At 37.1% G+C, this 26,988-nt stretch overlaps 2 protein-coding genes across 7 annotated transcripts in view; one reads left to right on the top strand and one right to left on the bottom strand.

Moving 5' to 3' along the window:
• Positions 1 to 891: 891 nt before the first annotated feature.
• Positions 892 to 25,871, top strand: MDM2 (MDM2 proto-oncogene). 5 transcript variants are annotated; one of them, XM_060165426.1, is made up of 12 exons: positions 894 to 1,090; positions 1,761 to 1,829; positions 1,951 to 2,035; positions 4,734 to 4,808; positions 6,926 to 7,059; positions 9,311 to 9,360; positions 12,817 to 12,884; positions 13,010 to 13,106; positions 16,945 to 17,105; positions 21,006 to 21,161; positions 22,181 to 22,258; positions 23,935 to 25,871. In XM_060165426.1, the coding sequence occupies exons 3-12, from the start codon at positions 1,955 to 1,957 to the stop codon at positions 24,508 to 24,510; spliced, it is 1,476 nt and encodes a 491-aa protein (XP_060021409.1). In that variant the 5' UTR covers positions 894 to 1,090; positions 1,761 to 1,829; positions 1,951 to 1,954; the 3' UTR covers positions 24,511 to 25,871. The 5 variants fall into 5 exon arrangements, with proteins under 5 accessions (XP_060021411.1, XP_060021409.1, XP_060021407.1 ...); XM_060165424.1 differs by having other exon boundaries at positions 894 to 1,197; XM_060165425.1 differs by having other exon boundaries at positions 894 to 1,260.
• Positions 3,569 to 26,988, bottom strand: part of CPM (carboxypeptidase M) — a 135,137-nt gene continuing 111,717 nt past the window's right edge. The window contains exons 9-10 of one of the 2 annotated variants that reach the window (XM_060165431.1): positions 14,142 to 14,175; positions 3,569 to 4,270 (exon numbers count right to left, since the gene is read on the bottom strand). In XM_060165431.1, the coding sequence (XP_060021414.1) occupies positions 4,266 to 4,270; positions 14,142 to 14,175 (39 nt within the window). In that variant the 3' untranslated portion in view covers positions 3,569 to 4,265. The remainder of the gene's footprint in view (positions 4,271 to 14,141; positions 14,176 to 26,988) is intronic. The other variant, XM_060165432.1, reaches the window with a different exon arrangement.

The raw sequence follows: 26,988 nt of genomic DNA, 5'->3' as shown, positions 1-26,988 counted from the left end.
AATGTTAGTAATTAAATTAATTGAGCGACCACTATGTTTAAGGAAGATTGCTTTCTAGTAGACTAGGGTGTGAGAGAAAGGAAAGATATAACTTTATCAAAAAGTTCTCCGTTCACAAGGAACTAGTCACTTCCTTGCCAAAGAAGAAGCTGTTTTTGCGATGACTGTGCTTTTTGAGGTAAGCCAACTCAATTCTCATGTCCTGGCTCATTTTTGAGACTGCCATGCCTATGTGCCAAAAGGGGCAAGTAGGTGAGTCTTTCAGTACTGAATGCCTAATATAGAAACAGATATTTTTAACGGTAATGAATACATTCATCATATAAACAAAAGAAACCCAAACACTCTAAAAGCATAAAGTTAAGAGTAACCGTTCTTTACCTCACCCATCTCTAACGGTAACCACCGGCCTTTTATTCCTCCAACTAGAATACTCTATGCATCCCTGAACAAGCCCATACTGTGCTATTTTTAATCATACTTTAAAAAAAACAACTCCAGCTGTTGGCGGTGCGGGCTTAATATATCGCACAGCTGTTAATTGTGGTTTCTTTTTTGGTAGCGGCACTTAGATGCGTATTTGCCTGAGTTTCCATTGCGGCAGGGAGGTGCAAACACAGAAATACAAAAATAGCGCCAAGGTTCAAAGAAGTCCCAAGCTTGGCGCCCCAAACCAGGCGGCGGCGGGAAGAACCAGGGATCAACTCCAACCGTGAAAAAGCGATACCGACTCCGGCGGGTCGTGCGCGCCCGGCGGCCCCTCCCCACCGGCCGAGGACGCTTGCCCAGTTCCTGGACCTCCCCCTTCTCCGAGGCTGTTGGGCCCAGCCCCGCCCCCAATGGGCGGGGGCGGCGGGGCTTGCGCGCCCAAAAGCCCGGATGGGCCGCGGCTTCCGGCGCGCTGCGCTCGGACGGCAGGGGGCGTGCATCCGCCGTACCTCGGCCAGCTCGGCACGTTTGGGGGCCTGTGCGGCCCGGTGTGACTGGAAGGGAAATGGAGCAAGAAGCCTAGACTGAGGGGTAGCTCTTACCCCTCTGACCGAGGTCCTGCCGCTTTTGCCGCTAGGAGCCTCCTTCTCCTTCGGACCTAGTGAGTTCGAGCGCCCCGGCGGCCTGGGCCCGGCGAGTGGAATGGTCGCCGAGGCCCAAGGCGTCGGGCTTCCGCGCGCCCCGTGACGGGAACTAGGAAGCCTCGAGGTACGGCTCCCTCACCCACCCCGCCGGCTCCAGGCGCGGCAAACCCCAATTAGTGAGCAGCAGGTATCGGCCTGGAAGCGCGTGGGCAGTTCTGGGTTCGCTTTGTGACTTGGGTCTCCCCGGTCGCTCTCACCCCCCGCCTGTGCCCCGCGCGCAGCCTTTGTGCATTTCGTGGTGGGGGGCGCCGGGCATGTGGGTCTGTGGAGGTTTTGTTGGAAGGAGGCGAGGTTGTCGCCACTCGGGAGGAGGGCGGGTTTTCGGGGCCGCGCTCCCAGCGGGTGGGGGTTTGGGAGGAGGTTCCGCGGGCACGGGGGTAAAGGTCAAGTGCGCGGGGGGCGCTGTCGGGGGCGGGGGTGGGTGTCAGAATAATGACAGGTGCCTGTTCGGTAGCTTGTATCTGCCGGGCGCTACGTCTGGGCGAGATTGGGCTGGTTCTGGGGGCAGGTTGACTCAGCTTTTCCTGTGGGGCTGGTCAAGTTCGGACACGTTCCGCGTCGGTAGTAGAAGGAGCTAAGCCCTGACTTGTCTCCAGCTGGGGCTATTTAAACCATGCTTTTTCCCAGCTGTATTCACTGGCTGTTTGAGAGAGAGAACCTGTGGTCACCGACCTGTAGCATTTTCTGCTGATGTAGGTAAGGACCCACTTGCTAATAAAAGCATTATTTATCTTATTTCTATATGATTTGTCTTTTTTTTAAACAGGTATTTCAGTATTTCAAGTTTTTATCGTGTGTTTTCTTTTCGTACTCGTAGGCAAATGTGCAATACCAACATGTCTGTGTCTACTGATGGTGCTGTAAGCACCTCACAGATTCCAGCTTCGGAACAAGAGACCCTGGTTGGTATTTTTGTCTCCAGTGTAACTTTAGCAAAAATTTATTTTATGAGGTGATCAACTAGATTTCACAGACCCCAGTTATAGCATGGCTCTTTAAGTGAAGTTGTAGTACATAGCTTAAATTCCTGCCACTCAGGCATGACTGTGGAGCAAAAGTTACCTGTAAGAATCAATATTTATTTTCTTAGCTTTTTACCACACTGAATTAAAAGTCAGTTTCATTATCTTCTTAAGTATGGATGCTGAAGTTATGTTTATTATGTGACTGTTTTTTTTCTGTTTTGACCTGTCAGTATTTAACTTTTGCAGAAGTCAGAAATAATTCATGCTTGTTGTAAAGATGTTAGGCATTACAGAAAAGTATAAAGTAAAAGCTGAAAATTCCAGTCTTCTGTTTTGACCATATCTCCTTTTTAGATCTTTATCTATGTGCATACCCACATATATATATGCACATGTGAGTTTTAATCTGTCGCGGTTCAGTTTGTTTTACTAAAATAGGATTATACTAGAGATGTTAAGCAAATAGCATTTATGTCAATCAATAAAACCTACAGAATTCTTTTTTAACAGCTGCATGGTAATCCACAGCATTAGTGTACCATTTAAGAAATTTATGCCTTTACTGATAGGTTTTCTAAAATTGCCTTTAGTTTTTGAGTATTACACATGGTGCTGCTTTGCATATGTATCCTAACACAAGTGTTATGTGTAATAGTTTTCCTCTCTGTCAAAACTGAATGTTATCACTGTTATTTTGCCCTTTTTTGGCAAAAGGTATTATATTATTGTGTAAGTGTGTATTTCCCTAATCTTTGGTGAGGTTGGGCATCACGTCATTGGTTAAATCATTTGTTTCTTTTGGGGTTTGCTTGGTCTTATCTATACACTTTTAGGCTTATTGTATTTTTCTTAATAATTTGTAATAGTTCTCTGTGTTTCAAGTGTATTTAATTTTTATCATTTACAAATGTTAAAAATTAACTTTGCTTATTTGTTCTTTTTCTCATTGGGAACATTTTTATAAAGTAAAATTTGACTTTTGCTGGCTTTTGAATTTCATATGATGTTTTGGAAGAACTCTCCCATCCCAAGATTATACAGATAAACAGCTGTATTTTCTTCTAGCATTTTTTATTTTTACATCTAGAATTTATCTTTCTGTTCTTAAATGTAAGATTAATAATGGTATTGTTTTTTATAGTAGTTTTCTTATTAATGCATGTCTTTTAAGTCTTAATAAAAAGCTGATGGCTTTCCATTGGAGACTTTGACTTTGGGTTGTTTTATGTAGTTTGAAGTTAATATAGTATATATAAAATTTTAGAAGGAAAAAAAGTAACTTTTTATGTTTTCTGGGATAATTCATTCTTTAAATAGCCTGAAAGTAAAGCGCATATGTAAGCACACAGGAAAAAACATATGATCAGAACAATTAATGATTCAATACTACATTTATTGTGTATTTTAAAACTTTCAGTTATTAAATAATATTATGTTGATTAGCTGGAAATAGGCAGTTTTCTTAAATCTTGTTCTGAGGGTTAGATCCCGAACTGGGTTGCTGTCAGATTTCAAAGTTAGACAGGATGGGAGTATATTGAAGGGAGTGCAGAGGCACCAGTCTGTATAGGGGTGGCTGTGTAGCTGTAAAGATACTTGAGTTTTGAAGATTTTGATACGGCAACAGATAGGGAGAAAGAGCATAAACACATTACATCCCTGCCCCCTTGCCAGATATTTTCTCAGTACAACTTGGAAAGCCTCTAGGTCAGAGGCAGGCAAACTACAGCCTATGGGCCAAATTTGGCCTGCTGCCTACTTTTGTGAATAAAGTTTTACCGAAATGGAGCCACATCCATTGGTTTACATATAATTTATGCTTCTGAGTCATACTATCTGGCGAGAAAAGCTATAAACTGTTTACTGTCTGGCTCTTTAAAGAAAAACATTAAACCCTGATCTAGTTGGCTGGCTCCTTCAATACAGGTCATACGTCTTATTTGTCATTTGTGTGTGTGTGCAATATCCAGTGCTGTCTGGTGCATGGCAGAAGCTCAATAAATATTTGTCAAGTAGATATTTGGAATGTAGACCAACTAAAAGGCAGCATGATATTATAGTAGGAAGAAAATGCTGGCTTGCAGTTGAGGGATGTGAGTCTCAGTCTCCAGATCTGTTCTTAATTATCCTTGTCACCTTGGGTTAAAGTTCGCCAGCGTTCAGGAACCTAATCTGTAGAAAGAAAAGATTGGTAAAAGGACCCACCATAAAGATTTACTCTTTTCTCTCGTATTTCGTAATTTAGTTTATAGTAAGCTCATTGGGGTATTCCATTTACCATTGAGTTTGTAAGGTAATATGCAGATGATAGAAATAGCTGGAGGAAAAAGAATAATTTTCACTGCCCTGGCATGGGTACTGTTTTTGATGGCAATTGATGATACTTGAGGGTTCTGTGATTATTTGCATAATAATTATATCCCAGCATTTCTTCCCAAACACAGTCTGTGGTATTCAGTTTACATAGTTTATTACATTTAGTGAAAACATTATGACTTAGTTTTTGAGGTCTCTAATGTTGTGAGATAACATTGTGTTTGCTACCTTTATTGCAATTCTTTATGGATGAGTTTTCTGCAGGCTTATAGTTCCGGAATAATTTGGAAGTATAATAGCAACTCTGTGTTCTTTATAGGTTAGACCAAAGCCATTGCTTTTGAAGTTGTTGAAGTCTGTTGGTGCACAGAAGGACACCTATACTATGAAAGAGGTAAGCTGAACTAAGTTAAAAAGATAACTTAATGTCTTACTAGTTACGTATAGCCGTGGGGAGAAATTGGTCATATGGAGGGATTTTCAGTAAGCAGGAATGTTAAGTATTGTGGTCATTTGGACTATAATTTGAAGCTGAAAATTCAGTTTATACTCAAATTTCATTTGTCAGCCTGGAACTCAGACAAAGGGAAGCTCTTTAGGGGTTCTTAGCCATTTTGTGCTGTGAACCCACTTGACGCACTGGTAAAGTCATAAGATTTAGCAGCAGATCTAATAAATGTAATTTGGAAGTAGTGAGGAGCATAACTGATATTTTGAGACGTTTACATCAAGCATAGTATGTATGATATGAAAAATGCTTGTGATTTTATTGGTGACAAAATCACAGTTATTGTTAATACTTTGTGATTTGTTGCCTATGTTCATAATTGAAGGGCAAGCTAAATTTCAGTTAAAAGTTAGTGAAAATACAGACAAACATTTTTTTCCCATCCAAATTAATGGACCCCCTGAATTCTATCCAAGGACTTATTGGGCATTCATGGATCCCAGGTTAAGAACTTCTGCACTAGAGATACATGAGTACAGTATACTGATCTTTCTGGGATAGAGGTGAGCTGATTTGTGAACATATGTTCTATTTAATGGATACATTTCAATGTATTGTTCTCTAGCTTTAAATTTGTGCACAGAAGCATGTTCTTCATTGAGAGATGGGCCATCTTGGGGAAAATTTCGATGTGAATGAAATGTGCCTCTTCCCCATCTCTCACACTTAGTTTATGGGGCTCAGATTACTTAAAACACTGAAGGACCTTACTTACATCAGCATAGTGGGCAAGAAAAGATTCCAGACCCTTTTCCTTTTTAGCCACATTCAGAAGTTTCCTTATGGGACGTTTGGTAGAAAGAGTCTAGGTTCTCCTCCTTCTTCCTTTCCACTGTCTACCATCTCTTCCATCCATAGTCACATAGGAATATTCCTTTAAGTCTGAAGCCTGCTTAGCCATTTAAGTCTATAGACGGAGCTTGCAGGGAAGTGTCAAGGTAAATGATGTTTTGGGGATGTTAACTTGGGTTTAACCTTATATTATTATTATATAACCAGTTAAGGAAACAAAAAAGTATGACTAGTAGTAGGTAGAAATAAGGAGAAAATTGATCAAGGTCATCATAAAGACTTAGAATGCTAATATTAAACCGTGTAACAATGATGTATATATTGTCTGACACAGTGTTCAGTTGTAAAATCTTTGTTCTGTGGTATGTGGGAGAGTAATGAAAGCTAGTATGGGGTAGTAGAAAGCACACTGGGCTAGAAGTCAGAAGACCGGGTCAGTTTCTTATTTCTCATATGCTGATAACAATTCTATGAAATATCAGAAGGAGACAGTACTTGTAAAAGTACATTGTAAACTGTAAAACACCATATGTGTTTAGGTGGTTGTTAATAGGTTTGTATGTGGATGTCTTAAAAATGTATTGCCTACTTTGTTTTAATGGAGCACACAAAATATAATTTAACTGTATGTGCATGATTCAGGGTCATTATTTTGATTATTTATTGTGTAGATTATAATGATATCTTTAAGGGTTTATTTCATTCACTGAATTCTCCCAAACTCTTCTGTAGATGTAATTTGTCATTGTCTTCTCATCCATGATGACCTCAGAGGTTGTTGAGGTATATGGTGTGCAGGACTATGTACTAAATGACTCCAGGTCACTGCTATATTTTAGTTGATGTTTTTGATTCTGCAACTTTTCATTGTGATCAGTGGTTTTGCATTTTGCTGCCTTTTCCTTTCTTCCTAATAAGTAGTACCTAGATATTTGGGCAAAGTTAAAGTCTGCCCAAAAAAGAGAAGACACATTTTAAAGTTTAAGTAAATCAGAAGCAGCGTCTCTACTTTAGTCAAATTAAAAGAAAAAGATATAAAATCAGCTTTATTTTTTTATTTTTTTTAGGAGTACAGAATGGTTGTTATTTAGATGGTTATTGATGTGGTTGCTGGTTGTTTAACCCTCTTCAGATAAATGAGATGTTATTGAATGTATTTGAAACAAACATTTAATTTTCTTTAATGCTCAGAAATCATATTTCTATTTCAGGTTATATTTTATCTTGGCCAGTATATTATGACTAAGCGATTATATGATGAGAAACAACAGCATATTGTGTATTGTTCAAATGATCTTCTAGGGGATTTGTTTGGAGTGCCAAGCTTCTCTGTGAAAGAGCACAGGTAAGTTCTTTAGTCTACTGTAAGATGCCAGCTGGGCAAACATTTCAGTTCACCTCCATCCTCACTCCCTTTTGGCAGAGAAGATTGTTATTATATATAAAAGATGCTGAAATTTAATTTCTTAGTAAAATAGCATGTTACTTGAGAACCTGAGTTCTGGAATCTTACAAGCCTGGGTTTGAGACCCAGCTTAGTCATTTACTAGCTGTCAGACTAGGTAAATTGACTTACCCTCTTTAAGCCTTAAGTTTCCCCTGAATATGAAGTAGGAACAATGTAAATACCTTATGTGGAGGTTATAAAGAGGCAATGTGTAAGCATTTAAATATTAGCTACAGCATGGAAAGCATTTAAATATTAGCTACAGTAACTGCATATTAAAAAAATATTATTATTGCAGTCACTTCCAAAGACAGTCTTTATGATACCCTGTGGTAATTGCTTAAATTTGAGCCCTAGTTACTTTGAAGATCTTTTTCTTTGTCATATAACATTATGGCACTTAATCAACTGAATTTAAGCCAGATAGCATTTCTAGAATTACTCTGCCGAGAACTTTTTTTTTCAGACTTTTTTTTTTAGTCATTCTTACTTTACATTTGGAATTCCTTGTTTCATTTTTGTTAGTCTCTTTGCAGTGTATCTTAATGAGAAGAATACTTTTCACCTGAAACATTTACCTAGATTCTACTAGTGTTTAATGCTCAATAATATTATAGCTAAAAAGATAATTAAGTGGGATATTTATAACTTTAAAATAACTTCATTATTATATGTATATATTCATTATTGAATATTAAGAAAAGACAGAAAGCTAATGATAGGGGAAAAAAAGACTGTAATTTGTCATCGAAAGGTATTTTTACTTGTCATTTTTACAACGTATTATGCACAGATGTGTTTTAACCCTGTTGTGAACATACTATATTTAATTTCATCCTGCTTTTAAATTAACATACAAGCTTCTTTCCATTGACAGACGATATCTGTTTAATATTTATGTTATTTTATACTTGGCCTTGGGATATAAGCTCTAATTTTATAAGTTTAAGAAATAACTATATTGATAATTTTGCACCATCTGAGTATTGAATCTTGATAATGTTTGGAGCTGTAATTTCTGATACGGAAAGCACAAATTTAAAATTATCTTTGACTTGAATTCTAATGTGTTGAGAGGTTAAACACTGGGGAAACGACTGACTTGGGGAAAAGATACGAGTAGGAATATTGATTTTTTTTTTTTTGTGAGTTTAAGGAGCTGTATCATCAGTCCCAAGGATGAAAAAAATTAGTTGGGATTGGCACTTTCCCCTTAACCTTGAGAGTTAGAAATGATATCTTGTGACCAATAAATGTTCTCTAAAGTCATTAGTTGATGAAAAATGTACCATGACTTCACTGAGTATTGGCATAAGTGAATTGTTTCCTTATGCTCCAGGAGGGCAGAGATTTGTTTTTATTTCATTCTTTGTTTTCCCCGATTTCTAGAACAGTGACTGGTACTCAGGCTGTATTAAATGACCGTATACTGCTCTATCTTTTAATAGATTTTCAGATCAAGAAAGAAAATCCATTAGATGATTGGTCTAAGGTTGATAAAAGTCAAAACTATAATGAGGGCTTCCCTGGTGGTGCAGTGGTTTGGAGTCTGCCTGCCGATGCAGTGGACACGGGTTCGTGCCCTGGTCCGGGAGGATCCCACACGCCGCGGAGGGCTGGGCCCGTGAACCATGGCCGCTGAGCCTGCGCGTCCGGTGCTCCGCGGCGGGAGAGGCCACAGCAGTGAGAGCCCCGCATACCGAAAAAAAAAAAAAAAACTATAATGAAGTTCCTATATAATGGGTTTTGCATAACCTGCTATTTTTTTAGGCAGTCTTCGTCTGTGCCCGGAGCTAGATAAATTCTTTTCTGTTTGAAAATACGTATGTTAACCTGCCTCGTGTGTTCGTACCAGTTCTCTGGGGACTTTTGCTAAAGTCTCAACAAGGCATGTTTCAGGAAATGGAGATGTGAAATCTTTGCACTAGGGAGACTTTAGTGATTATTAAACGTGGCTGCATGTAATCATTGTGCAAATAATTATTATGGTGGTTTTTAGTGTCTAGAAGCTTATCAGTACTTGAATGTAGTGATTTAAACTTTGGGTTGTAGCATGATAGTTTATACTAATATGCATTTAAAAGTCTTGTTAAGTCTAGTTAAATACATTTTTATTTTAAAATGTACATGTTTTTTTTCTCTCTACAAGGAAAATATATACAATGATTTATAGAAACTTGGTGATAGTCAATCAGCAGGGTAAGTTCATTTTGAATTCCATAAGCATGTACTGTAAAAATATATTAAAGACATTCTGTGGATGTGCAGACATCTTATAATTGTGATTTGCTTTAAAAGTTGCTCTCATTGTATATTTAATTATAGTAAGGGTATGATAAATTTAACAGGAAGAAATACATATGAGCTAAAACAACATAATACTAAGTTTCTTATGCACATTTATTTGCAGTGGATATTTAAATATCCTATTACATAAATTTAAGCCTTGGGATATCAGGTTAGAATTTGCTTTGAAAGGTAGATAATTTCAAAATCTTCTGCGTAGTAGCGATAGGAGCAAACCTTGAAACGTATTCAGAGGCTTAGGGAAGTAATACAGATACCTAGGTAGGGCCATTTGAATGGAAGGGTCCTTGTCTTGTGTGTTTTTTTATAATAGACAAAACTTTGTTTACCAGTTTGTTCAGGTGAGTGCCATTTTACTTCCCTTCCTTTAGACTTGTAGTTCTTAACTGGTTATTTTTGGGTTCCATATCCTGTTGATAATCTGATGAAAGTGCTAGGTTCTTATTCCATAACGATACACCTAAACATACACAGTGATATGCCGGTAAATGTTTATCAATCCACTCTCCAGGGGAAGAGCCTTGATTTGTGGTTACTGGTTTCCATAATATAAATACTCTCAGCATGACCATTTTCAGCCACAAACATGGAGTTGGGAAGAGATGAACACAGTTTGCTTGGGAGTGCTGGTAGGAGCTGGCTCCAATACACCACAGGCTTTTTTTTTAAAATTTATTTGTTTTTACTTTATTTATTTTTGGTTGCATTGGATCTTTATTGCTGCACGTGGGCTTTCTCTAATTGCGACGTGCGGGCTTCTCATTGCGGTTTCTTCTCTTGTTGCGGAGCATGGGCTCTAGGTGTGCGGACTTCAGTAGTTGCACCACAGGCTTCTTAAAATCCATTCTTTTTTTTTTAAATTTATTATTTATTTTTGGTTGCATTGGGTCTTTCTTGCTGCGTGCGTGCTTTCTCTAGTTGCGGCGAGCACGGACCACTCATCGTTGCAGTGCATGGCCTTCTCATTGTGGTGGCTTCTCTTGTGGTGGAGCACGGGCTCTAGGTGCGCGGGCTTCGGTAGTTGTGGCTCGCGGACTCCAGAGTGCAGGCTCAGCAGTTATGGCGCATGGGCTCAGTTGCTCCGCAGCATGTGGGATCTTCCCGAACCAGGCCTTGAACCCATGTCCCCTGCATTGGCAGGTGGGTTCTTAACCACTGCACCACCAGGGAAGCCCGAAGTCCATTCTTGGTCTATAATTAAGAACTGTTCTCAGGGCTTCCCTGGTGGCTCAGTGGTTGAGAGTCTGCCTGCCGATGCAGAGGACACGGGTTTGTGACCCGGTCCAGGAAGATCCCACATGCCGCAGAGCGGCTAGGCCCATGAGCCATGGCCGCTGGGCCTGCGCGTCCAGAGCCTGTGCTCCACAACGGGAGAGACCACAACAGTGAGAGGCCCGCATACCGCAAAAAAAAAAAAAAAAAAAAAAAAAAAAAAAAAAAAAGAACTATTCTCAGCTTGTTCATTTTCCAGAACGAACTGACCACTCCTTAGTGCTCCCATTATTTCGTATCTAGATTTTATTGTTATATTACTTTGTTACACTTACTTACACAAGTGTGTCCTCTTCAGGTTTGCAGTCTGCAGTACACAGTACAGTGTTTATTAATACGACGTTTAGTAAATTTATTGAATTGAATACTTATTCTTCCAGAGTTAGGGTTTAAGACCCAGAAAAGCACATCACTGTCTTATCCCAGAATAGAAGTAATTATTAGGCTGGTGACTTGACATTTTGTTTTACAAAGCCCTTTATGAAATCAAATGAAGGCAGATAAACAACTGTAGTATCTCTTGTAGTATTTTCAGTTTTCTGAAGTATTATTATCCCTGATGTATTCATTCATTCATTTAAATCTTGGTTGATTGCTAGGAAAATTTTATTAATGAGATGGTAACCTGTAGATTACTTATGTTATTTCCATTCTGAGTTTGTTTCAGGTTTTAGTTTAATATAATTAACTTCAGAACTCCTGTATCATTGTTCTCAAACTTGTCACACTTAGTGCTTCCTTTTTATTACATCTGTTTTGTAACACCTCTTATACTAAAACAAAATATAACCTATTTATATGGACAGCTTAAATCAGTATAATACCTTGCCCATAATATAAAAAATAAATAAACTGTTATGATAATGCATATAATTTCAAAATGTTAATACTCAGACCAGGCTTCAGTGTTAAGATGAAAATATTTCCAAGGGAGTAGTAAAAGGTATTTGATTATGATCTTAGGTGATGGTATATATCCCACATCTGAAATTTTGACTTGAGCTCCAAGTCTGTACATCTACATACAGACTAAACCTACCTACCTGAAAGTTTTATCCACTTTTCAGTTTATCTTCCCATCCAAATCTGTTCATCATCTGAAGTTTTGAATTATACCACCCATTTATCCACCCAAGGTAGAATCTTGGAATTCTTGACTCCTTTCTCCTTTGCCTTGTATGTCAGACACCAGGTTCTTGTTGGGTTTTACCTTTTTAATTTCTCTGGAATTGATCTTTTTTCCATGTCTTAGTTTAGACTTTAATGCTTTTCATTTATGTTACTGCAGTTGCTAATACTGGTTTCCCTGCCTCTGTTCTCTTTTTCTTCTATTTTGGCAGAGGGAGTTGTCACTCTTCTGCTTATAGTGACCATTTAGGGGTTCTTTATTGCTCGCTGGGTAAAATACGTGCTGTGAACTAGCAAATCAATTTTATCTCTTAGATTAAACCTTTTTAATGGTGCGTGGCTGCAGCAGTGCCTTAGGGAGGAATGTGAAGTATTAGCTGGGGAGGATGCAGTGATTTGGGATTGGTGGCAGGAATATTGCTTGTTGATATCTTTGTGCTGTTTAGCAAGACAGGCAGGATCCTTTATGATCCTGCTTACATTCCCATAGTAATGGGAGTAGAACTACAGGAACCTGTAGTTCCTGCAACAAACACTGGTAGTTCACTTCTGAATGCTTTTTTCACAGTGTTTCCTCAGTCTGGAATAGCCTTTCCCAGTCATACTTCCACATATTCTACTATGAAACCTCTCCTGATTCCTTGTTACTCAGACCTTGCCGCATCTCTACCAAATAACCATTGCTTCGTCTTCTCCATTAACTTATCTTATAATACTTCTTTTAGTGTGCTTATTTTATTGTACTTTATAACTATTCTTATGTATCTTCTATATTAAAATTGAATTATCCATTTACGTCTCTAGTATTCAGCACAGGATGGCACTTGGAGACTACACGTTCAGTGTTGGTTAAAAGGTTAAATTGTATGAGGAGTTTGTTCTGGATAACATCTATTAAATAACCCTTGCTTTCCTAGTTTGTGATTCTTTGTTTTTATTTTCTGTCAGAACCATCAGATTCAGGCACATCTGTGAGTGAAAACAGGTGTCACCTTGAAGGTGGGAGTGTTCAAAAGGTAATCTTGAACTCATTCTACTATGATGTTTCTTGAAAATTTGGAGTGTTTAAAACAATTTTTAGCTTCTTGGTGTTAAAAGTTTGTGGGTTTTTTTTTTGTTTTTTTCTCCCTTGAATGCTTAGGACCTTGTGCAAGAGCTACAGGAAGAGAAACCTTCATCTTCAGATTTGGTTTCTAGACCATCTACCTCATCTAGAAGGAGAGCAGTTAGTGAGACAGGTATATATGAGTATTTAATTGGCACTTTCAAACAGCTTTTCAGTGTTCATTCTTTACTGAAATTAGTACATTTAGGCTTAATGAAATTGTGCTTTTTTGGTTTAGATGAATGAATTTGAGTTTCTTATTTTTATATGATTTATTTGGTTTAAAAATTGCTTTCTTAGCAACATTTTTCTGGTTGACTACAGCAGGCACAATTTTACTGTGTCCTGCTGGATTTTATAGTTAGCCAGCTTTTTGCTGTGCGTGGTAACAGAGGACAAGGATATAAACTCTATTTTAATCATCATTCTTAGTCACCTTAACAGTTAAAGTATTTGTTGTTTCTAATAAATAAAACACACCAGTGAGTTTAAAAACAGAAATAGCATCTTAGAAATGAGGACGAGGTAAAGAAAATAGCTGAGAGCATTTTTAACAGAGAGAACAGGAGGAGGCTGTTGCCTGATGAAAGTCATGATAACTAAAACTATGATTCAGTAGAAAAAAAAGAGTTTGGCAAATCAGTGAAGTAGGATAGATAAATCCAGAGTAGAGTTTTGTACATGAGGGCAAAGGGCAGCAAGTGCAGAGTAAATACATGGGAGTAGAACAAATGGTTATTTGGGGGGGAAAAGATCAAGTTATATCTGTGCCTTATGCCAAAATGAATACTAAATGAGTTGAGAAGATAAATGAAAAAAATTACAACATACTGAAATAGATTCACTTTAAATTTGACAGTGTTAATATCCTTATTATAAGTTTCCAAAAGTCAATAAGAAAAATATTAAAAATCCAACTTGTAAAAAAAATTTTTTTCATAGTAAATAGAAATGACTGATAAATATGAGGAGTGGATTTTAGTGATTTAGCTTTATAGATAACAAAAATGCAAAAAAGGTGTCTTTTCTGGTCTTTCAAGTTAGGAAAGATGATTTTTTTTTTAACTTATCCTTGCTAACTATGTGTTGGCACTGATGCACTGTTGGTGTATCAATTCGTGTAAATTGGTTAACCTTTATGAATTATAAAAAGACTTGGCTTTCTTACCGTTATCACAGTAATCCAGTTCTAGGAATCTATCCTAAGGATATAATCAGAAATGCAAAGATTATATGTAGAGATATTAATTATAGCATTATTCATAGTTGAAAACATATATGATGCTAGAGAATGTCATCACTCTAGTCCAGGCCATTGTCATCTCTTACCAAGACCACTGCAGCAGCTTCTGATTTTCTGTTTCTAGTTACTTGCTCTTTCTGTCCTTCATCACAGTACCAAAAGGGATCATAAAAGGTAAATTGGATTGTGTCACTTCCCCACTTTGTTTATTTACCATTGACCTTCAAATAAAACCCACACTTTTATGTTGGCTTACAAGGCCCTGTTCTACCTTTAATCTGGGTTTTGGCTTTTTTCCCCACCTTCACTGTGTTTTAACTGCACTGATTGGTTCCTCAAACAAGTCAGAATTCTTTCCTGCTGTAAGGCTGTTTGCACAGTTTTTTTCTGCCAGAAGTTCTTCTACCTCAGTCTTGTAAGACCAGCTCCTTATTTTTCTGTTTTTGCTTAATTATTACTTTCTCAGAGAGGCTGTCCCTAACCACCTGGAAAAGTGGATCCCCTCTTGTTATTCTTTCCCTTAGCACCCTGCTTGTTTCCTTCATAGCACTCGTTATAGCTTGTAAATGATCGTATTTTGGTTGCCTTGATGTTTGAACGTAAACTTCCTCTGGTGGTAGGGATGATGGCTGACTTCATTTTTGTATACCCACTGCCTCGCACTGTGCCAGACAGAAAGAAGGTGCTCGGATTTGTGGACTGAATGGTTCAATTATGATGAACCTATATTATGGATGCCATATTCTGCAGCCATTAAAAGTAATGTAAAAGAATGTTTAAGAGAAAACAACCCCTGGGAAATCCCTGGCAGTCCAGTGGTTAGGACTCAGTGCTTTCACTGCAGGGGCCTGGTTTTGATCCCCGGGTGGGGAACTAAGATCTTGCAAGCCATGTGGTACGGCCAAAAAAAGAAAAAAAAAAAAAAAAAAAAACCCAAATTGTACATATAGTGTGATATAAATATGTTTTTTAGACGGAAGTAAATTTTTTAAATGACAGCTGGAAAATTATTATGCTAAAATGTTATTAGTAGTTATCTCAATGGTAATATTATAGATGATTTACATTTAAATTTTTGTCTGTTTTTTAAAGATTTCTACTGTGAGTAATACAATACTTTAATAATCAGAAAAAAGCCCAAATGTTATTAATAGAGTTAAAAAATACAGATCAACAGCATGGTTTTGGCCTTCTAGCCCACATCTTTCAACCAAGATCACCTTTTCTTATAGGGAATACAGACATTAAGAACTTATATCAAGAACTTGTGATCTTGTAGAGATAAATACAAAATTAGAGGATATAAGCGTGTTTTGGGAATTCAGAGCAAGAAGAGATAACTTCTGACTAGGAAGATCAAGAGAGGGAAATGGAGTGAGCAAAGGTGTGAGTTGTACCTGTTTCAGGCATATGGATTATATTTTATTTAATCTCATAACCCTGTTAGATACTTAACATATAAGGCTGCAGTGAGCACCCTTGCTCATAAATCCTTAAATGATTATGCAGATATTTGTCTAGGTTAGAGAAACTGCCCATAAAATGTTACACTGTTTTGCGTTTTTACCAGTAGTGTATAAAAAGTCCTTTCTCCCAAATCTCTGAGACTGTCTCTCATTTTAATTTCTGTCATTCTCATGAGTGAAACATGGTATCTCATTTCAATTTGCATTTCCTTGATCACTGAGAGGTAAGCCATTTTTTCATGTTTATTAGTCATTTGTGTTTTATGCATTGCCCTTTCATATCTTTGACTCTTTTTTAAATTAAGTTTGTCTTTTACTTGGTTGGTAGGAGGCCTTTATATAAAGTGGGTATTAATCATTTTTTATTATGTGTTGCAGATTTTTTTTTAGTCTGACATTTGCCTTTTAACTTCTTTTTTATAGTATTTTATTTTGCCATGTAAGCCTTAAGTAACTAACTTAATCTTGATAGTCTTTTTCTTGAGGGCTTTGTAGTGTCACATCATACTTTCCCACCCTGGTATATTCTCTTATATAAGTAGTTGGATGGTTTTGTTCCTTGTATTTGGTATTTTAATCCACTTGGAATTCATTTTTATGTCTGGTGTAAGGTAGGACTCTTCATTTATGTTCCTGACAGATTTGGTAACATTCTCACTTTAAGTCAGAGATAATTTCTTATTTAAAATAAAATGGACCAGGGACTTCCTGGCCGTCCACTGGTTAAGACTCCGTGCTTCCACTGCAGGGGGTGCAGGTTCGATCCCTGGTTGGAGAACTAAGATCCCTCATGCTGTGTGGCCAAAAAACAAATAAAATAAAATGGACCAGTTTTAACTGGTTTTGATTCCTGTTGAAAATACTGGATACTAAGGAAATTGGAACATTAGGAATACCTTCTAAGTAAGTTAAACAGTTGGTTCTTTCCAGGAAAAAAAGTGAAATCTTATATCCTAAATTCTGATTTTGACAGAAAAATTGTAGACTGGTTAATAAAAGGTCTAGATGGATTAAATTAATTGTGAGTTGGTAAAGTTCTGAAACAAGCTTTAAAGCTTTTAAAAATGTAGTGTTCTGCTATAACTCTAAGTTGGACAGATCCAATAAGAGTGTTGACTTTTGAAACAGTAGTAATTCACTATTTTTCTCTGTTTAATTTCATTGAAACAATTTTAGTACAGATAGGTAACTTAAGACAGCTCAATTTCTAAATACATTATAGTATAGCAATTTAATTAACTTGTTTTTCTTTACATATTCAGAAGAAAATTCAGATGAATTACCTGGTGAACGACAAAGAAAGCGCCACAAATCTGATAATATTTCCCTTTCCTTTGATGAGAGCCTTGCTCTGTGTGTAATAAGGGAGATATGTTGTGAAAGAAGCAGTAGCAGTGAATCGACAGGGACTCCATCAAATCCGGTAATCCTCTCATTTTAAATAAAACAGGACTCTCTTATTTTTAGTCTAGTTCTGGCAGTCCTAATAAGCATCCAGATAGAATGCACATGTATGATATGTGATTGCTGCTTGATTGCTGCTATACACTTGGTAAAATTTTCTTTCAAATGAAACTGTATAGATCTTCCCCACTCCCAACCCCGGGTTTGCGGAGAAGGGTGGAAGATAATGGAGTTGCACTGGAGTGTGTTGGTAAAATTAGTACCTATGTTAGTTATTAATGTCACCCTACATATTGGAGAACCTTTGTGGGCCACTGCACCAAAGATATCTTAAGATTCTAAGCAATTTTGTTTTGCATATTTAGAGTAAATATATCTTATTACAGCTCTCAGCAAATAAGTGAACATAGCCTGATATCCACATTTGCCATATGTAGGTCTAGACATCAGGGAAGGTCTTTTTAATAAGGCTGTGAAATATTGGTATATTATTACATGCATGATGGGAAAGTATCAGTACTTTTTGATCATTGATACAAAATTCCAAAGTATTAGCCAGCATTAACATTCTTAAGAGAGATCACTGAAGGAGGTTTTGTAAAGAAGTTTTTGCTAACAAGAATGCTTGACAAATGGAATGTTTTCTTTCTTGTCATTACACATTTGTCTTTAAAATGTTATTAAAATTGGAATCTTTATTTGTGATATGGCAGCATTTCATGGTGATTATTCTGGATATTAGTGATTATTTTATAGTTCTCTAGAAGATGTAAAGGATTGAACCAAATGTGATAGTAACCATATTCTTTTTATGTATTATTCCTTATTATCTTTACATTTTTTTCTTCCAAAGCAGTGATTTTATGGATGCAGAGGTGCCTTCTGGAGTTAGTACTTAATAGAGCTATTACTCATATAGGCCACTAGATGGCATGGTGAGCTCCTCCAAGAGCAAGTTCTTCATTCAGTAGATATTTGTGTCTTTTCTATGCCAGGTTCCATTTGGCACTGGAGATACAGTGGTGGTCAAGGTAGTTATGATCCCTGCCCTCATTGGGAGATAGGTCATCAGCAATCAAACAAATAATTAAAATACTGAATAAATGCTATGAAAAAAATACAGGGTCTTGAGAACAAATATGTGTGATCTAAAAATTGAATCCAATTAAATAAAACTTGATGTGTCACCAACTTCATGTTTGGATAATTTTATTCCTTACAAATGGTTTTAATACAACGACTATGCGCCATTTAAACTTACAGTCTATTAAAGTTGTTTCAGAATTCTAGCTAAATGGTATTAAAAGTCCTTGTTCTTTCTGCCTGGGACACTGCCTTGTTATCAAAGCAGTATAGAGGGTATTTCTTTTTGTTAGTCCTATTCTACGCTCTCTTCTAAAAATCCTCTCTGTTAAAGATCTATTGTTTTTGAGGCAAAGTCCCTAGTTGTGAAAGCTTTTGGCAAGGCTAAATTTTTCCTTCATTTTAGCTTACGTCACATTATTTGGTCTTGTCATTCACCAGTTTGTGAAGGGAGTTAAAGGAAAGTGCATTTACCTCCCATCTTTTCTTTCTTTTGGGTTTAATACATTGGGGGAACTAAGGCTATATTCTAGGCTCTATACCAGGCAATTAACATATTTTATCACCTCAGCAGCCTCAAACTCCATTTATAGATGGGAAAACTAAGACTTGGGTGTTTCAAATAACTTGTTTAAGATCACATAACTAATAATTGTCACAATTGGAATTCAGAAAAACAGGGGTTTTAAGATTTTTCCAGATCAAGCCTGTCTGATACTTTTTAAATATACAGTATTTAAGAGTTTTTAGGTTTTTCTTTTTTGAACATTAGCTAAACTTTTGAAAACTTTTTTTTTTTTAATTTATTTGTTTATTTTTGGCTGCGTTGGGTCTTCACTGCTGTGCGAGGCCTTTCTCTAGTTGCGGCGAGCTGGGGCTATGTGCGGGCTTCTCATTGCCGTGGCTTCCCTTGTTGTGGAGCACAGGCTCTCGGTGCGCGGGCTTCAGTAGTTGTGGCTCACGGGCTCTGGAGTGCAGGCTCAGTAGTTGTGGCGCACAGGCGTAGTTACTCTGCAGCATGTGGGATCTTCCTGGACCAGGGCTCGAACCCGTGTCCCCTGCACTGGCAGGCGGATTCTTAACTACTGCACCACAAGGAAAGTCCTGAAAACTACTTTTAATTTTGCTTTCTTCATAGAACCCTAGAATAGGAGTGGGCAAACTTTTTCTGTAAGGGAATGGATAGTAACTATTTGGGGCTTTGCAGGCCATATGGTATCTGTTTCAGCTACTCAACTCTACGGCTGTGAGGCAAAAATGGCCATAGACAACAAGTCTAATAGACAACGGGCACGGGTGTGTTCAGTAAAACTTTATTTATAAAAATAGATGGGTGGTGAGGCACAGTTTGCTGACTCCTACCATAGAAGATGCTTTCTGAAACTTAATGTTTATTGTGATTTTTACCCCCTTATTCTAAACATAGTACACTAAAGCCTAGTTAATTGAAGTGTCCAGTTTCTTAGGTTATTAGAGCTGTTATTCTAGCTTGACTTGTGATTTTAATGTGATTGTTAATACAGCCTTTTTTTTAGGAATTAGAACTGCAGTTCAATAAATGTTGCTTTTACTACTACTTTCCTATCATCACGGTTTAAAACAGTCTTTTGACCTCAGTGGTTGTAAAATAAATACCTTGTTTTTGTTTTTATAAATGATGAGAATATTAGAGATCATTTAATCCAAACTCATGTGTCATAGATGATATAGCTGTGGCCTTTACAGCTAAATATGTCTAGGTTGAAAGTTACTTAGTGGCAAATCTAGAATAAGAATGTATGTATCCTGACTACTAGACCAAAATACTTTTTCTAGTTCTAGCCTTCTGCTTTGTGTATGTTCCTACCCTTAGCCACTGATGGCAAATATTATGGGACTGAAGTTTCTCTTAGGTTCTTATACTATTAATCAGTTTTAAAATGAATCACATGAGGGCTTCCCTGGTGGTGCAGTGGTTGAGAGTCCACCTGCCGATGCAGGGGACACGGGTTCGTGTCCTGGTCCAGGAGGATCCCACATGCCGCAGAGCGGCTAGGCCCATAAGCCATGGCCGCTGAGCCAGCATGTCCGGAGCCTGTGCTCCGCAACGAGAGAGGCCACGACAGTGAGAGGCCCACATAACGCAAAAAAAGAATCACATGAGCAGATACAGAATTTTAAAAATAGATTTAAAAAATTATATCTGAAAGCTCTTCCAAAGAAATTATTCTCAAAGTTCATTAAACATAAATCATAATTATTGTATATGTTGTAGCTACTAGCATTCTACCAGTTGGAAGATATAAAGATGATTGAGACATGGTCTTAACTCTTAATGTATGTATAATTCAGATAAGAAACATGTACAAAATTATGTTTTGCAAAATTTGTGTGTGCAAATATATAAGTAGCACAGATAATTAAAGGTGGGGAGTGCTCTTCTAGTTATAGTATTGACAAAGGCTTTGGCAAAAAAGGATGGGCAGAATTTGAAAACTATCAAGTTATTCCAGCTAGAGGGAAGGTGTGGAAGTTGAAGTTTGGTTTAGGAAACAGTTTAGATCTGATTAATGTTCTTGTTTAGTGGGGATAGGGGGGTGTCTAGTTGGAGATAATATGAAAATGTTAATATAGACTTCCTGTATGTACCTTGAATGCCAAGGGAATTTGGCCTTTTCTTTTATATAATGGGGTTTTGAACAGAGAAAATATTTATCTAATCATAACCCAGAAGCTTAACCTAGTGTCAGTGTGCAGGATGGAACTGAGGGGGAATTAGGTGCACAGGGAAGAGTTAAGCTGTTGCAGGCCAACAGGTAATGTACATTAAGTCGCTTTTTTTCCCCCTCGATTTTAGGATCTTGATGCTGGTGTAAGTGAACATTCAGGTGATTGGCTGGATCAGGATTCAGTTTCAGATCAATTCAGTGTAGAATTTGAAGTTGAGTCTCTGGATTCAGAAGATTATAGCCTTAGTGAAGAAGGACAAGAACTCTCAGATGAAGATGATGAGGTAGTTTTTTTTTCTCTGATTATATTCTAAAGTTCTTAAATACTTTCCATATTCGTTGACTGATGAGATTGAAATAATAATGTATTCAGATTTCACATCACAATCTTTGACTCTTGATTTATTCAAACTAGAATATTGGTTTGTGGACTTGAGGCTTTGTAATTCCTTGTTGTCTTATTTATATTTTTAAAAATGTAATGTCAAGAAGTCAGTAGGCCTTAATGAGCATTCTTATAAGTCTACTTGTTTTTAAAAATATTTAATTCAATTCTCCTTTTTCATTTTTAATTTATGAAAAAGTAAAGCATGCATGCAGTTAAAAGTCACATACTACCAGCAGATCTGTTTCCTGGAAGTGACGAGCTTCAACATTTCTAGCTATTTCACTGTAATTTAATACTTCCATATTTATAAAACAAAAATGCTTGTACTGAATATTTTACTTTATTTTAAACATCCCTGTATGTTGACTTTTTACCATAGTGGGTGAGGATTTTACCGTCCTCCATTTCCCCCCCTTTATATTCACTCATTCCATGGCACCTTTGTCTCAGATATCTCATATATAACATAATTGGACCCCGTATTTGCGAGTTCCACATTGGTGGATTCAACCAAGTGCAGATTGGAAATATTCGAGTAAAAAACCAGGAAGTTCCAAAATGCAAAACTTGAATTTGCTGTGGGCCATCAACTATTTACATAGCGTTTACGTTGTATTTACAACTTTTCATATAGCATTTATTAGGTATTATAAGTAATCTAGAGATGATTTGAAGTGTAGGGGAGGATGTGCATAGATTGTATGCAAATACTATGCCATCTTACATAAGGGACTTGGGCATCTGCAGATTTAGGTATCCTTATGGGTCCTGGAACCAGTCTGCCCACAGATATGGAGGGATGACTGAGTACATGTTGTTTGTTTAGGACTTATCACTTATCACTAAGAAGCCTTACTGGTTGAAGAAGGTGATGAATTGATGGTAATGGTTTTTTTTTGTTTTTCTTTTTCTTAGGTATATCGAGTTACTGTGTATCAGGCAGGGGAGAGTGATACAGATTCATTTGAAGAAGATCCTGAAATTTCCTTAGCTGTAAGTATACATTTACTTTTTCAAGGAATCAAAAAATAACATTGAAGTCAAGATTAGGAAAATATGTCTAGTCCACTTCTTGACGTGAGGTAGTTTTTATAAAGTTAACATTTTTTTTTAAGTTTTAATGGTTTAAAATATTTTTGTTCTTTTATTGGGTTGGGATCTGTTGCTATACTTTTTAGTTTTTTGTGTTGGAATTTGAACTTTTGAAGAACTTCATTATGGAAAATTTTGGGTATGTACAGCATAGAGAATAGTATAATGTATCTCCGTTGTACTTATCACTCAGGTCTAACAGTTACCAATATTTTGCCAATCTTATCACATATGAATATCATATTGATTTGTATTAGACTATGTGGTGGGATTTTCTATTAAAGAAATCTGGACTTAAACATTTACATTTCATGCTTCACAGGGTTCCTCAGGTATTGGATGTGTGTTTTTTTAACCAAATATTATTGCTTTAATTTTTGTTCTTAAATACTGCTTTTTGTTATATTTGGATAGGAAATCTCAGTTTTCTCTTTCTGAGATAGAAACAATTATTAATTATCCAAATACTAAAAAGGAGGAGAAATTGTAAAATCTTAGGAAAATATTTTGCTATATTAGAAAATAATTCAAGTAACTAGTTGAGTCATTTGATATCAGGCTGAGTGAAATGTTTTAGACATAGATCTTGTAATTTATCGGACTCTTGAAGCACTTTCTTCCTGTATTACAAGACCTGTCTTTGGTTTTATCATTTAGTAGATACCTGCTTTTACAACTTGAAAGAACCATTGTGGGAGAATGAAGTTTCCACCCTTATTGCTAATATCTTATGTCATTTGTCAGGCAACTTAAAAATGGTTACATTATTCATGGCAAGATAGGAAGGACCTCTTATGGCAAGTTTTACATGCACAGTGTCCTCAGGCAAGAACCATGCTTCTCGTAAGGCAGGGAGATAAGGGATATGTTCAGTAAAGAGGCTTGGAATGTGGGGGAATTTGTTATCCAGATTGCATAGTGGGTGGAAAGGTTTGAGAAATAAGTTGGAATAAGGATGAAGCAATGAGCAGTTACAGAGAGGAGAACACAGAAAAGGATAGACAAGTAAGGGGCATACATTCTGGATAGTGACAAGGATGGCAGAGTTTATCTGGCTGTGATTGCTGAGAAGAATGTTTTAGCATTTCCTTTGTGGGTGTAGTTAGGGAACACCCAGTTGAGCCCTGGTTTTAGAGCACTTCTAAGAGAGTCTTAGTCAATGGCAGACTGGTTGATAGTTTTGTCTAGATTGATTTGGTGGACTGGGCACAGTATCAGGTTTGAGCCTTTAAGGGAGTGGAGTGGGTACAGGCTTCATTACAGAGAAGATCCCATAGCACTTGCTTCAACTAAATGAACCAACTCTGTCCTTGAACAGATAACTTTACAGGTACATTGTTAAGGTCATGGTGAATACGTTTTTCATTTTAGAATTCTTAGCATAGTTTGGCTGGGAAAAAAATGTATTTACAAGCTCATGCTTGAGGAAAGACTGTTGAGTGCTTTATATAAGACATGAAATGCTGAAAATTGAGCTGTATGATACATTTTACCTTAGACATATTGAACAAGTTGCTAGCGTTGCTGTGACTGGTTATTGAAGGGTTACGGAAGCTAACTGTCTTGTTTCCTTGAAGGACTATTGGAAGTGTACTTCATGCAGTGAAATGAATCCTCCCCTTCCACCTCATTGCAACAGATGTTGGGCCCTTCGTGAAAATTGGCTTCCTGAAGATAAAGGGAAAGATAAAGGGAAAATGTCTGAGAAAGCCAAACTAGAAAACTCAGCACAAGTAGAAGAGGGCTTTGATGTCCCTGACTGTAAGAAATCTACAGTGAATGATTCCAAAGAATCATGTGTTGAGGAAAATGATGATAAGATCACACAAGCCTCCCTATCCCAAGAAAGTGAGGACTATTCTCAGCCATCAACTTCTAATAGTATCATTTATAGTAGCCAAGAAGATGTCAAAGAGTTGGAGAGGGAAGAAACACAAGACAAAGAAGAAAGTGTGGAATCTAGTTTTCCTCTTAATGCCATTGAACCTTGTGTGATTTGCCAAGGTCGACCTAAAAATGGTTGCATAGTCCATGGCAAAACAGGACATCTTATGGCATGCTTTACATGTGCAAAGAAGCTAAAGAAAAGGAATAAGCCCTGCCCCGTATGCAGACAACCAATTCAAATGATTGTGCTAACTTATTTCCCCTAGTTGAACTACCTATAAAAGTAGAATTATATATTTCTAACTATATAAGCCCCAAAATTTAGACATGAAATTTATTTTTATTTTTTTAGCTGTATCAAAGCAAGAAAGTATCTTACTACATGTAGATTTCTCCCAATAGTGAATAGTTACTTCCTTTTAGGAAAATGACCCTTCTGTTGATATTTTATATTTGGGTTTTAATGTAATTTGGATTGGATATAGAGTTCATCCTTTACCTCTCTACCCCTTTACCCCTCTACCCCCTTTTTTTTTTTTTTTTTTGGGCTGCACCGCTCTGCATGTGGATCTTAGTTCCCCAACCAGGGATCAAACCCACGCCCCCTGCAGTGGTAGTGCAGAGTCTTAACCACTGTACCATCAGGGAAATTCCTACCGCTCGTTATTTAAAATAATTTCCACTTTCTCTTAAATGAGAAGTATCTGACCTTTTAAAAAATATATAAGTAGGACATTTAAATGTAACTTATTCAGTACCTTTCATGTAAGGAGGAAAAGTTCGTGTGAAAGATTTAATATTTAAATTTTACATACTCTTAAACTTTCCAATCCTTAGTTTCTCTAGTCTTTCAGAGCCTCTTAAAATAAGTCCCCTGCATACGAACCTTCAAATTGCCAACTTTCAAAGATGCGAATGTGAGCTGGCATGTCCAGTCACGAAAGTTCACGTGAGTGGAGTACGTTGTCATGTGCGTGCATCCCCTACAAATGGTTGTGCTTTTGTGTACTTTACTGTGTAGAGTACAGTAGTATAGTATCTTTATTTCAAGCCCAGGATGTCTGGAAGCAAGCATAAAAGCAGCAGTGATGTAGCTGATACTGCTGATGGAAACAAAAGTGAAAATAATTGAGAGTGGAGTGACAAGAGGAAGAAGTATCAGAAGAACCAAAGAGATTCACGATGCAGAAAATGGCAAGGGTTTTTTCTTTATTTGAGGAGGCACTGTTAGTTTTTGAGGCACAGGACCCGAATGTAGAGTGGTACACGAAGGTTGCAGCAGCCGTTCAGAATGCAATCCAGTGCTACTGTGTTATCTATGAGGAGAAAAAAAGAGCTACTACCCAGACATCATGGGATCGGTTTTTCAAGAGGGTAGGTAGAATTGAATCCAGCAAGGAACCAGAACCTGTGCCATCAATGTCAGGTGTGAGTAAAATTGCAGCTTGCCCTCCATCTCCTGTTGCTGACAATCCTTCAGCTCTGTCATCTCCCACCTCTTCTCCCTCCTTCAGTCAGTAACTCTTCTTGCCTGTTCACTTGATGCCAGCCCCTGTATGCCAGCTGTTGTACTGTACTACTGTACTTTTCAAGGTACTGTACTGTAAGATTAAAAATGTTTTCTTTATTTTTTGTGTTTGCTTTTTATGTATTATTTGTGTGAAAATATTATAAACCTATTACAGTACAGTACTATATAGCCGATTGTGTTAGTTGTGTTAGGTACCTAGGCTAATTTTGTTGGACTTATGAACAAATTGGTCTTACGAACGGGCTCTCGGAACTGAACTCGTTCGTTGCAGGGGACTTACCGTATTCTTTCTAGATAAAAGAACTAGGTAGATCATTTTGGTGCTATGTAAGTAGCACTTACATATTTCTCATTCTCCAGTCTCTTTGATATGGTAAGGGATATAATAAACAGAAGGACTGTTTGTTTTTATACTAGCTGAAATTGTCCTAACTTCTCTAAATTGTCCAAAAATTATAAGAATGACATCCTATAAGAATGATGGGATCAGAACATAAAATTCTGAAATAACTCTTAAACTGTATAGAGTAACATCTTGATTTATATTAAATATTCAACAAAATAGTGGAAAATAACAACTTTGATTTAAGGTCCCAGTGTATTTCTCCCATATATGTCAGTTGTACACACTCGGGTGAGGACAATAAAATTAACTGAGCTATGAGTTTAGAACAGAACTGAGGGATAATTTTGCACAGCAAGTTTGTGTGCGAGTTACAGAACATTGTATTAAACTTTAAAAACAAAAACCACACACACATATGACTTACCCATATATAGATATGTAAGTAATGGCTGAAGGGATCAGCACCTTAGCCAAAGAGTGGTCCTCAAATAGAGTAAAGCTTTATTAATTTGGGATTTATAATACTTCAACTAGAACTAAGTAGAATTGATCCTCTCTGAGGACAGAGAAATAAAAATGAGATTATAAACACTGTATAGTCAGCCCTCCATACCTGTGGATTCAGCATCCATGGATTTAACCAACCACTGGTTTGGAAATATTCAGGAAAAAGATTCCAGAAAGTTTCAAAAAGAACACTTGAATTTGCTGTGCACTGGCAACTACATAGCATTTGCATTGTGTCAGGTATTTTTTTTTTTTTAACATCTTTATTGGGGTATAATTGCTTTACAATGGTGTGTTAGTTTCTGCTTTATAACAAAGTGAATCAGTCATACATAAACATATGTTCCCATATGTCTTCCC

This window comes from Lagenorhynchus albirostris, chromosome 11 (genome assembly GCF_949774975.1).
Source record: "Lagenorhynchus albirostris chromosome 11, mLagAlb1.1, whole genome shotgun sequence".
Classification (NCBI taxonomy): domain Eukaryota; kingdom Metazoa; phylum Chordata; class Mammalia; order Artiodactyla; family Delphinidae; genus Lagenorhynchus; species Lagenorhynchus albirostris.
The sequence above is the reverse complement of the archived record's forward strand: the minus strand, read 5'-3'. Positions and strand labels throughout refer to the sequence as shown.

Excerpts from the sequence above, each read along its gene's own strand:
- MDM2 (XM_060165426.1), top strand. The coding sequence starts at position 1,955 with ATGTGCAATACCAACATGTCTGTGTCTACTGATGGTGCTGTAAGCACC. Across the intron at positions 2,036-4,733 it reads CTTCGGAACAAGAGACCCTG|GTTAGACCAAAGCCATTGCT; the intron begins GTTGGTATTTTT and ends TGTTCTTTATAG. Across the intron at positions 9,361-12,816 it reads GGTGATAGTCAATCAGCAGG|AACCATCAGATTCAGGCACA; the intron begins GTAAGTTCATTT and ends ATTTTCTGTCAG.